At 40.3% G+C, this 12608-nt stretch overlaps 1 protein-coding gene across 1 annotated transcript in view; it reads left to right on the top strand.

The window, feature by feature from the left end:
* Positions 1-12608, top strand: part of Opn5 (opsin 5) — a 50240-nt gene that overhangs the window by 18801 nt on the left and 18831 nt on the right. The window contains exon 5 of the mRNA XM_027387385.1: positions 10972-11213. Within this exon, the coding sequence (XP_027243186.1) occupies positions 10972-11213 (242 nt within the window). The remainder of the gene's footprint in view (positions 1-10971; positions 11214-12608) is intronic.

The following is a 12608-nucleotide window of genomic DNA, read 5'->3' as shown; positions in this document are numbered from 1 at the left end:
CTCTTTCAATCTCTGGTTTTGCTTGTTTTTAGAGTGGCGGTATTTTAAGGTTTGAGAAAATTGCAACTGGAAAGTGTGGAATTCTATTTTTTAAATTTTTTTAAAGCATGAGCTCATATTTTCTGCTTGGATTCTAGCCAGGGCTAACAGATGGCAAGCGCCCCAAAGATTCCAGAAAAGTTTCTTTGCAAGTTTATGGAAGAGGGTGTGAGACAGTTGACCTCAGTTGTCATTCTGTGGGTAAACCAAAAGGAACTCAAAGCAGACATGCTCAGGTTGTTGAATGACTTAAGCTCTTGGAAGGTACCCTGAGAACATAGGTATCTTTACTCTTGCTTTTACATATATGTGGGGGAACAGAGGGACAAAAAGCTATGATAACACTCAGGTTTCCCACCTTCCTACTTACTTTTACTTTTGTTTGTTTGAGAATATACTCTATAGTATAGGCTGTCTATAACTCCCTCTGAAACCAATATTGGCCTTGAACTCATGGGCATCCTCTTGAATGCTAGGGTCACTGGTGTACATCCATACTGGCTTATTACTTTTCTGCATTTTGATAGTATTGCTATAGTGACAGGTATATTCACACATGGAAGTCAGTTGTCTCAGAAACGGCATTACTGTCTTTTAATCTAATTTTCACTGGTTGTGGACAAATGCATGTACTTGCTAAGCAGCCCAATGATAATATATCTTAATCTTTTCACCCCATACTTAGGTCAATCACATACTCTCCTGCAGTGGATAGCCCCCCTGCTTCTACTCCTTTCTCTCAGTGCACTGATTTCATCTCAGCCACCAATTGACATTGCTATCACTTGTTTGGTGACGTAATTCAAACATCGATGGAGGGTTCATTCCATTTCCTTGGCCCTCCTTGTGGGCTTTTCCTTTCCCATCAATTCTACGGCCTTCTCCCATCTATTTCATTATTCAATGAAGCATGCAGCTAAAGCCTGACTCAGATCTGGGCAAGGGAACTTGGTGGGAGGAACTGGACTCCTGAAATCACTGTGCATAGAGCAGCAGAGCTTTTGTTCTTCTTAGAGACAGTGGAGTTAAATGAGGACTGAGACCACAGAGAGACACAGTATCTCACAGCCAAAGCCTCTGCATCCTTCCACCATATCCCTCGCATTGAGAGGAGAGGCCCTCCTTCCTTAGAACCCTTGCCTTCTATGATTCAGTCACGTGTAACCGAAATTATTTAAGCTCCCCGACATTACTTTATGACTATGCTAGCTAGTTAGTCCACTGGCATTGAACGCACACAGGCAATATTACTTTGTAATAGTTACTGCCCACTAGAGTCAGGGAATACTGACATTCTTGGGTTTTCTGCAGTGCAGACTTATTTAAAATGAACCGAGTTGCAGATGTGTGATTCTTTTGTACAAGCTAAACATGAATTCTGTGAATTTCCTCCCACAAAAACTGTCTAATTTAAGATCTGGAGGTTTTAGTGCATTGTCAGTGAACCAAGAAGCAGAGATGGGAATGAAGTCATTAAAAAATAAACAACCTAGGAAGGGTTCTGAGTGCTGGGGCCTCTGTTAGCACGGGCTTACGGCTATCTGGGAAGTAAATACTGGAAAATTGAAATGAAATTGAATTGGGCAAAATGAGGAATGAACTGATGAAATGTTTAAGCCCAGTCCAAGCTCTGGAAAAAATGTCATGAAGGTTTCAGAAAGTGTGTGGCAAATATATTAGAAAGGCTTAAACATGAATTGATTTTGTTTTTTGTGGTGTGTGTGTGTGTGTGTGTGTGTGTGTGTGTGTGTGTGTGTGTGTGTGTGTGTGTGTGCAGGTGAGTACAGGTACCTGCAGCAGGCAGAAGAGGCACTTGATTCTCTGGTACTGGAGTTACAAATGGTTGTGAGTGCTGAGAATTGAACTTGAGGCTTCTATAATTCAGAATGCTCTCTCTAATCACTGATCCATCTCTTTCTCCCCAGCTTCCTGAGAGTTTTGTAACCTCAGACGTTAGAACAAATTTTCCAATCTCCCTCCCTCTGTCCTTTCCCCCTCCTTCCCTCCTTCCCTCCTTCCCTCCTTTCCTCCTTCCCTCCTTCTCTCCTTCCCTCCCTCCCTCCCTCCCTCCTTCCTTCCCTCCCTCCCTCCTTCCTTCCCCCTCCCTCCCTCCCTCCTCCCTCCCTCCCTCCCTCCCTCCCCCTCCCTCCCTCCTCTCTTTCTGTGTGTTTCTGGGGATGGAGCACATGCTAAACAAGTGTCCAGTTCCTAAACTCAGCCTCATGCGTCATCCTTACATATCTCACAAAGGTGGGTTTCCATGGCAACACATCTCACATCCATGCTGCTCTTTAGGTCACAGATAGACAAGATTTGGATCATTCCCTGTGTATAATAATTACATGCCTACTAATTCATATGGAAATGCACATGCATATGTATGTGCTCATACAAGACACATGCACGAAAGCTTGATTATCAGAAAAATAACATCCATCTGTGCCACTTAAACAAAAGAGCATCTATAAATATTTTAATATGTTTGTACATATTGGGTCTCCCTCCTCTTCATAGCACATCATGACCAGGATATCAGGAATGGTGAAGTCAAATGATGGGAGAAAGAAGCAATGAGACCTTTATTAACCCCAGTTTTTTGTCTTCCCAAGATTTGAGGAACCTCAGAGATAAAAGTGAGGATTGCTAAATCTCAAAGATGATTCTGATTAAGACCCTCATTCCTGTTTCTGTAGTCAGGGGATTTCAGTGCTCCTATTGGCCAGACTTGAGTCATGTGCTACCTATTATGTCAACTTAAATGAAAATGAATGCAAACAAAAAGGGGAAGTATACTACAGTGCTGATTTAAATATTGTTTCATTATTTGTCTCCCCAGAACCACAACAGTGTAAGGACATTTAAAGTTAGTAAAGAAATAGCTCACTTAAAATAAAACCAGAGCCTGGACTTCATTTCCTAGTGTTAGTGCTCTCACTAAAAATCTTGTTTAGACATTCGTCTAAACAAATCTGTTAAGAGTAAAAATTCCAAGTGGGCTGGAGTGTCTGCTTGTCCTTTCTGTGTCCTCCACATGAAACAGATTCTCAATACTACTTGTTGGGTGAATAGACAAACAGTGGTCTGCTGTTTCCTCCAGGCAATTTCTTCCTATGGGCTAATCTTCCACGTTTCTGTTCATAAACCTCTGAGAGCTGCAGAGTAGGCGGCGCTAAGAGAAAACTCAGTAATACATTTTTACAAAACCCTGAACACACGTATTCTCTCTACTCTCAGCCTCACTTCCCTGAGCAGCTTTCCCACATCTACGTGACACACTCTTCGTATATGTACAAACTCCATTCATATATGGGCCACTTTTCCCAGAGCGTCTCTCACTACCATCACTTCAATTCACCAAGTGCAGGGGCAGTGCAACATTCTTCACAAAGCTCTTAGTTATTCCAATAGGAAACAAACTTGTTCTCCTCTGAGCTGGCACCAAATAATAGCCGTGTTCTGCTATTATTTATACTCTAGAGTGAGAGGACTCAAGAACTAGGGTATGTTAGGATGTCCCATAGCACTCAATTTAGTGTCTTGTCCAAAGCATTTGGTAAAACTATTTGTTGACCTTAACTAAGATAACCTGTTAGGATCAGCAGCTTAGGGACTAGTTAGGGTTACACTATTAAAGGGATTGAATTTGGGATGGTGAAAACACATGCGAGTGTTTTAAAGGATATTTCTAATTATCCTTTTTATTTAGAAATAGTCATTTTACATATCAACCTCCCATTCCCTTTCCTTCCCTTCCTCCCAAGCCTCCAACTCCCCACTTGCTCCTCAAGGACGACTAGGCATTCCATGGGGGATCATCAGTCTATCACATCATTTGGGGGAGGGCCTAGGCCCTGTTTCATGTATCTGGGCTTCGATAGTATCCCTCCATAGGGAATGGGATCCCAAAGTCCATTTATGCACCAGGAATAAATACTGGTTCCACTGTTAAAGGTCCCATAGACTGCCCAGGACTCCTAACTGGCACTCACATTCAAAGGGTTTGGTTCAGTCCAATGCTGGTTCCCTAGCTTTACGACTGGTGTCTGTGTGCTCTTACTAGGTCAGGTCAGCTGGCTCTGTAGGTTTTATCAGCATGGTCTTGACTCCTTTGCTTATCTCTCCTCCCTCTCTACAACTGGATTCCAGGGGTATGGCTCAGGGCTTAGCTGCGGGTGCCTGCTTCTGCTTCTATCAGCTACTGGGTGAAGACTCTAGGTTGGCAATCAATCCCATTATAGAGGAAGGGCATCAAAGGCACCCTCTCCACTACTGCCTAGATTCTTAGTTGGGGTCATCTTTGTGGATCTTTGAACATTTCCCTAGTGCCAGATTTCTCTTTAAGCCTATACTGGCTCCCTCTATTAAGGTATCTCTTTTGTTGCTCTCCTCTATTCCTCCCCTGTCCCAGTCTTCCTGATCCCTCTTGTTCTCCTCCCCTTCCTCTTCTCCCCTTCTCTTTTTCCTACCTCTCCCCCATGTCCTCCCAATTTGATCAGGAGTTTTTGTCCCTTTCCCCTTCTTCAGAGGACCATGTATGTCTCTCTTAGAGTCCTCCTTGTTTCCTAGGTTCTCTGGCGGTGAGGATTGTAGGCTGGTAATCCTTTGCTCTCTATCTGTAAAATCCATATATGAGTGAGTGCATACCATGTTTGTCTTTTTGTGACTGGGTTACCTCACTCAGGATGGTTTCTTCTAGTTTCATCCATTTGCCTGCGAATTTCAAGATTTTTTTTTTTTTTTTTGCTGAGTAATACTCCATTGTGTAAATGTGCCACATTTTCACATTTTCTCTATCCATTCTTCAGTAGAGGGGCATCTAGGTTGCTTCCAGGTTCTGGCTATTAAAAACAATGATGCTATGAACATAGTTGAACATATGTTCTTGCTGTATGAATGTGCTTCTTTGGGTATATACTCAAGAAGTGGAATTGCTGGATTTGTGTAGACTGATTACCATTGTCCTGAGAAACTATCATACTGATTTCCAAAGTGGTTGCACAATTTTGTATACCCACCAGCAATGGAGGAGTGTTCTCTTTTCTCCACATCCTCTCCAGCATAGACTGTCATTGTTGTTTTTGATTTTGGCCATTCTGGCCAATGTAAGATGGCATCTCAGAGTTGTTTTTATTAGCATTTCCCTGATGGCTAAGGATGTTGAACACTTTCATAAGTGTCTTTTAGCCATTTTAGATTCCTCTACTGAGAATTCTGTATTTAGTTTTGAACCCCACTTTTTAATTGAATTGTTTGGTGTTTTGGTGACCAGTTTCTTGAGTTCTTTGTATATTTTAGAAATCAGCCCTCTGTCAGATGTGGGATTGGTGAATATCTTTTCCCATTCTGTGGACTGCCCTTTTGTCTTGTTGACTATGTCCTTTGCCCTACAGAAGCTTCTCAGTTTTAGGAGGTCCTATTTATTAATTGTTGATCTCAGTTTTTGTGCTAATGGTGTTATGTTCAGAAAGTGGTCCACTGTACCAATTCATTCAAGGGTACATCCCACTTTCTCTTCTAAGAGTTCAGTGTGGCTGGATTTACATTGAGGTCTTTAATCCATTTGGACTTAAGTTTTGTGCATATCAATAGATACGGATCTATTTGCAATCTTTTACATGTCAGCATCCAGTTATACCAGCACCATTTGTTGAAGATGCTTTCTTTTTTTTTTTTTTTACCATTGTATACGTTTAGCTTCTTTGTCAAAAGAAGGTGTGTTGGTTAATATCAGGGTCTGCAATTAGATTCCACTGGTCTACCTGTCTGTTTTTGTGCCAATAACAAGCTGTTTTCATTACTATAGCTCTATAGTAAAGCTTGAAGTCACAGATGGTGATGCCTCCAGAAGTTCCTTCATTGTGCAGTGTTGTTTTGGCTATCCTATTTTTTCCATATAAAGTTGAGTATTGTTCTTCAGGGTCTATAAAGAATTGTGTTGGGATTTTGATGGGTATTGCATTGAATCTGTAGATTGCTTTTGGCAAGATTGCCATTTTTACTATGTTGATCCTATCTATCCAAGAGCATGGGAGATCTTTCCATTTTCTGGTATCTTCTTTAATTTCTTCCTTTAGAGACTCAAAGTTCTTGTTACACAGGTCTCCACTTGTTTGGTTAACATTACCCCAAGATATTTTATGTTGTTTGTGGCTATTGTAAAGGGTGATGTTTCTCTGATATCTTTCTCAGCCCATTTATCGTATGTGTATCGTAGGGCTACTGATTTTTTGAGTTAATCTTGTATCCTGCCACTTTTCTGAAGGTGTTTATCAGCTGTAGGAGTTCCCTGGTAGAATTTTTTGGGTCACTAATGTAAACTCTCATATTATCTGCAAATAGTGAAAGTTTGACTTCTTCCTTTCCAATTTGTATTCCCTTGATCTCCCTTTGTTGTCTCATTGCTCTAGCTAGAACTTCAAGTACTGTATTGAAGAGGTATGGAGAGAGTGGACATCCTTGTCTTGTTCCTGATTTTAGAGGAATCGCATTGAGTTTCTCTCCATTTAGTTTGATGTTGGCTGTTGGTTTGCTGAATGTTACTTTTATTATGTTCAGGTATGCTCCTGTTAAACCTGATCTCTCCAGGACCTTTATCATGAAGAGGTGTTGGATTTTGTCAAAGGCTTTTTCAGCATCTAGTGAGATGATCATGCAGTTTTTCTTTTTCAGTTTGCCTATACAGTGGATTACATTAATAGATTTCTGTATGTTGAACCATCCCTGCATCCCTGGGATGAAGCCTACTTGATCATGGTGGAACACATTTTTCTGATGTGTTCTTGGATTCGATTTGCCAGTATTTTATTGAGTATTTTTGCATCAATGTTCATAAGGGATATTGATCTTTAGTTCTCTTTCTTAGTTGTGTCTTTGTGTGGCTTGGGTACCAAATAGTTATAGCCTTGTAAAAAGAGTTTGGCAATGACCCTTCTGCTTTTATTGTGTAGAACAATTTGAGGAGTATTGGTATTAGCTCTTCTTTGAATTTCTGGTAGAATTCTACACTGAAACTATCTGACTCTGGGCTTTTTTGTTTTTTTGGTTGGGAGACTTTTGATGACTGCCTCTATTTCATTAGGGTTTATAGGTCTATTGAAACTGCTTATCTGTTCTTGATTTAATTTTGGTAAGTGCTATCTATCCAGAAAATTGTCCATTTTCTTTAGATTTTTGAATTTTGTGGAGTACAGGTTTTCATAGTATGACCCGTAGATTCTCTGAATTTCCCTAGTGTCCATTGTTATGTCCCTCTTTTCATTTCTGATTTTGTTAATTTGCATGTTCACTCTCTGCCTTTTGGTTAGTTTGGATAAAGGTTTGTCTATCTTGTTGATTTTCTCGAAGAACCAATTGTTTGTTATATTGATTCTTTGTATTGTTTTCTTTGAAGTTTCTATTTTATTGATTTCAGCCCTCAATTTGATTATTTTCTGGTGTCTACTTCTCAGTGGTGAGTTTGCTTCTATTTGTTTTAGAACTTTCAGGTGTGCTATTAATTCTCTACTGTGACTGTTCTCCAGTTTCTTCATGTGGTCACAGTGCTATGAAGTTTCCTCTTAGCACTGCTTTCAAAGTGTCCCATAACTTTGTGTATGCTGTGTCTTCATTCTCATTGACTTCTATGAAGTCTTTAATTTCTTTTTAAATTCTTTCTTGACCCAGGAATAGTACAATTGTGCATTGTTCAATTTCCATGAGTTTGTAGGTTTTCTGCAATTTGTATTGTTGTTGAATTCTAACTTCAAAGCATGGTGGTCCGATAAGATTCAGGGGGTTATTCTTATTTTTTTTTGTTTCTGTTAAGGTTTGCTATGTTACCGAGTACATGGTCGATTTTAGAGAAGGTTCCATGTGGCAGTGAGAAGAAGGTATATTCTTTTGTGTTTGGATGGAATGTTCTATAAATGTCTGTTAAATCCAATTGGGCCATAACTTCTGTTAGTTCCTTTATTTCTTTGTTAAGTTTCCATCTGGTCCTGTCTAGTGGTGAGAGTCTGGTGTTGAAATCTCCCACTCTAAGTGTGTGAGGTTTTATGTGTGATTTGAGTTTTAGTAATGTTTCTTTTATGAATGCAGATGCCTTTATATTTGGGGCATAGATGTTCAGAATTGAGACTTCATCTTGATGGATTTCTCCTTTGATGAATATGAAATGACCTCCTTTATCTCTTTTGATTGATTTTAGTTTGAAGTCTAATTTGTTAGATATTAGGATTGTTATACCAGCTTGTTTCTTGGGTCCATTTGATTGGAAAATCTTTTCCCAACCCTTTACTCTGAGGTAATGTCTGTCTTAACATTGAGGTGTGTTTCTTGTATGCAGCAGAAGGATGGATTCTGTCTTTATATCCATTCTGTTAGCCTGTGTCTTTTTACAGGCAAGTTAAGACCATTGATATTGAGTGATATTAATGACCATTGATGTTAATTCTTGTTTGTTTTGGATTTGTTGTTGTTGTTGTTGGTGGTGGTAATGTGTGTGGATTTCCCCCCTTTTTTCTTTTGGTGTTTGGTAAAGTGGGATTATCTATTGTCTATGTTTTTGTGAGTGTAGTTAACTTTCTTGGGTTGGAGTTTTCTTCTCAGTTTATCCAGGACCTTTTGGCTTTCAGAGTTTTCATTGAGAAGTCAGGTGTAATTCTGATAGGTCTGCCTTTTCCTCTTACTTGGCCTTTTTCATTTGCTGTTCTTAATATTTCTTCTTTATTCTGTAAGTTTGGTGTTTTGATTATTACATGGTGAGGGGACATTTTTTGTGGTCTACTCTATTTGGTATTCTGTAAGCTTTTTGTACTTTCATAGGCATGTCCTTCTTTAGGTTGGAAAAGTTTTCTTCTATGATTTTGTTGAATATGTTTTCTATTACCTTCAGCTGTATTTCTTTGCCTTCTTGTATACCTATTATTCTTAAATTTGGCCTTTTCTTGGTGACCCATATTTCCTGGATATTTTGTGTTAGGGATGTTTTTGGATTTAAGGTTTTCTTTGGTCAATGACTCTATTTCTTTTCTTTTTCTTTTTTCTTTAAATTAGAAACAAGCTTGTTTTACATGTCAATCCCAGTTCCCTCTCCATTCTCTCCTCCCCTGCCCTCCACTGACCCCCATCACATCCCCTTTCTGATCTACAGTTCGGCCTTCCATGGGGATCTTCAAATCTGTCATATCATTTGGAGCAGGGCTTAGAACCTCCCCATGTGTCTAGGATGAGAGAGTATCGCTCTATGTGGAGTAGGCTCCGTGTACTAGGGATAAATACTGATCCACTACCAGAGGCCCCATAGATTGCCTAGACCTCCAAACTGACATCCATGTTCAGGGAGTCTGGAACAGTCCTATGCTGATTTACCAGCTATCAGTCTGGGGTCCATGAGCTCCCCCTTGTTCAGGTCAGTTGTTTCTGTGGGTCTCTACATCCTAGTCTGGACCCCTTTGCTCATCACTCCCACTCCATTTCTTCTAGTGAGTCTTCAATACCTGAGATTCTTTCATCCATCTCCTGTATTCTATTTTTTATACTTACATCTGTAGTTCCTGATTGTTTACCCAGGTTTTCTATTTCCAGCATTCTCTCATTCTGTGTTTTTTCTTTATTGTTTCTATTTCAGTTTTCTCGCCTTGAACTGTTTGAATTGCTTCTTTCACTTGTTTGGTTGTTTTCTCTTGGCTTTCCTTTAAGAGATTTGTTTTTTTCTTGAATTTTTTGGTTCTTTACTCCATTTCCTGTATTTTTTGTTTGATTTTTCTTCCATTTCTTTAAGGGGTTTTCTTGTTTCCTCTCTGAGGGTCTCTAACATCTTCATAAAGTTGTTTTTAAGGTCATTCTCTTCTGCTTCATCTTTGTTGGGATGTTTGTGTCTTGCTGGTGTAGAGTCCCTGGATTCTGGTGGTGTTATATTGGTCTTTCTGTTGTTCAATGTGTTCTTATACTGTCTTCTTCCCATTCCTTCTTCCAGTTGGTGCAGGTAGGGGCCTCTCATTCTCCTTTTGTCTCCTGATGAGTGTACATGGGCCAAGACTTCAATGTCAGCAACTCTGGATGGTCCAGCCTCTCCTGTTGTTCTCCTCACACAGAGGGCATGGGGGACAAGTCTCAAGCTCCAGCTCGAGTTCCAGCTGAGGGCTTTAGGGGGGCCAAGATTGTGATATGGGCAGACTCTGGATAGTCTGAGCTGCCAGGGTGGGTCTGCTACATGCAGAGCAGACCCAGGAAGTTCCAAGGAGGGGATGGGGTGAGTTGGGCTTAGGTGGAACCCAGACTCACCTCAACCAGAGGGCATGGGGGGGGGCAAGCTCTAATTATTCTTTGGCCTGAAAATTAAGAGGTTATTTTAATTTTGTGAGAAAAAATCACTTTCCATATTGCTTTAGCTGAAGCTTCTACAACCTCTTTTTGTCTTTATATTTGGAAAATTTCTGTGATTTGAGCCTCAAACTTGTGAAAAAACTTGAACCAGAAGAAATAGCGTTTAATACAAATCTCTGAAGAAAGTGCACATTAGAATTTCAAACCAGGGCAACACTTCTCCGTTTCCTGATACAAATGGAGATGATTTAAGATCTCATCAAGATGAACTTATTTTCTGTCAGGTCTTTAAATTAATGTAGGTTGAGAACTCAGGCAAGCTCAGGAGAACTCAATCATTTTGTTATGGTCTCTTGCCCCAAATATGGGCAAAATATGACAACTATTATAGGGCTATAGTTTGGGTTGTTGGGGACATTTGAATTCTGAAGTGGAGAGTGGCTAGGATGTGACAAATGGGATGAATAATTGTGCCAGATTCTCAGAAGTCATTGGGAAGCAATCTCTGTGATCATAAAGGGACTTTTTTTTTGGAGTGAAGTACTTGTCCCTCCTTCACACCTGTCACTCACTCTGGATTGCTCATGAATTCTCTTGGTTCTGCTGTCTCTTGCTTTCCTGTGTCAGGTGGCAATGCTGATTTGTGCTGGCTTCCTGATTGCCTGGATTCCCTATGCAGTGGTCTCTGTGTGGTCAGCTTTCGGAAGGCCAGACTCCATTCCCATACAGCTCTCCGTGGTGCCCACCCTCCTTGCCAAATCGGCAGCAATGTACAATCCGATCATCTACCAGGTCATCGATTACAGATTTGCCTGCTGCCAGGCTGGTGGTTTGAGAGCAACGAAGAAGAAGTCTTTGGAAGACTTTAGGTAAAATTCAGAAACTGGAAATGAATTGTATTCTCTTTGTCTTAAAATGATGTGTCAGCTTAAGCAAACACTCAGGTTGGAGCTGAGTTCCCGTGTTGCTGGGTTAAGAGGGTTTTGTTTTCTATTCATCAGAATTTCAGAAACCAAGTCATGAGATGTGTATGGGCTGGATGATGAGCAGATACCAGGAGGCATTCTGGTTTTGACTCTGGAGCAAGCAGATGCCAGGTTGTGCACATTGGAGCAATCCCTATGTGTCAGTGGTTGTCAACTTCTTTTGGGGGGATTAAATCCATATCAGTCCAAAAACACTGTTCTATGTGGCATTGATAAAACAGTACATTCTTGTGAAAGAATTATTGGCCACTGTTTTGGGGGGATATCAGCACACTTTTAGCTAATATCAAAGGACTGAGACAGAAGTGAGGGAGAAAGTTGATGAACCCATTCCCTTCTCTTTGTTTTCTCTTAGGTTCTTTTAGTTATGTTCGGAGAGAGAGAGAGAGAGAGAGAGAGAGAGAGAGAGAGAGAGAGAGAGACAGAGAGAGACAGACAGACAGACAGACAGACAGACAGACAGACAGACAGAGACAGGCTTTTCTTTCTCTGTGTCAGATGAAACAGGACCAAGCAAGGCTATGACTGGGGAAGCTGTTCACCTTTACATAGCCAAAAGGCGTCAGGGTAGGAATTATGACCTCAACATTGGCCTTTTTCATCTACACTCTTTCTGCTGCACAGAGTACGAGAGAGTCTGAAATTCCATAACTATTTCTCCTAAAGGTCAAATACTCAGAATGAGTAAAAAGCTAGGATTGAAGGAGTTGGTTGGTCTCTTGTATGCATTCAGAGCCTGCCTTTGGGTAAAAAGTGGAAAATGTATCTCAGGCCATTATCTAGACTGAGAAGATAGGGAAGGCTTCGGGGCCTCCAATCCTCTTAATTATTACTTAGGGATAAAGCATTATTCAATGCTTCTTTCTTTTAATAAGGGGTATTAGAGAAAGATCACTAGGAAGACATGGAATTTTACCTTCTGATATTCTGCTTGCTCACGTAACAGCTGTTTTGAACTTTAATATTTTTGTCCAATGAGTACATGATCAAATAAAACAATCATAAAAATATATAAATGAATGACAATGTTGTCATTGTTGCTGTGATAAAGGGACAAGATCTGCAATTTGAGATGAGAAATTAGTTTTTAAGGCAGTAGTTTCCAGTAGTCCAACTTTTGAGGGGCATACATATTAGTTGCTTAGAGCCTACTATTGAGATGAGCTGATAACAGGAAGTTGTAGTGACTGAACAAAAGGCCTATGTCACAAATGTGGGTGGCATTCACACTGTTTTTAGTTGATGTCTTCTCTTTGGAAATTCATGGTTAAATCCAAA

This window comes from Cricetulus griseus (assembly GCF_003668045.3).
Source record: "Cricetulus griseus strain 17A/GY chromosome 1 unlocalized genomic scaffold, alternate assembly CriGri-PICRH-1.0 chr1_1, whole genome shotgun sequence".
NCBI lineage: Eukaryota > Metazoa > Chordata > Mammalia > Rodentia > Cricetidae > Cricetulus > Cricetulus griseus.
The sequence above is the reverse complement of the archived record's forward strand: the minus strand, read 5'-3'. Positions and strand labels throughout refer to the sequence as shown.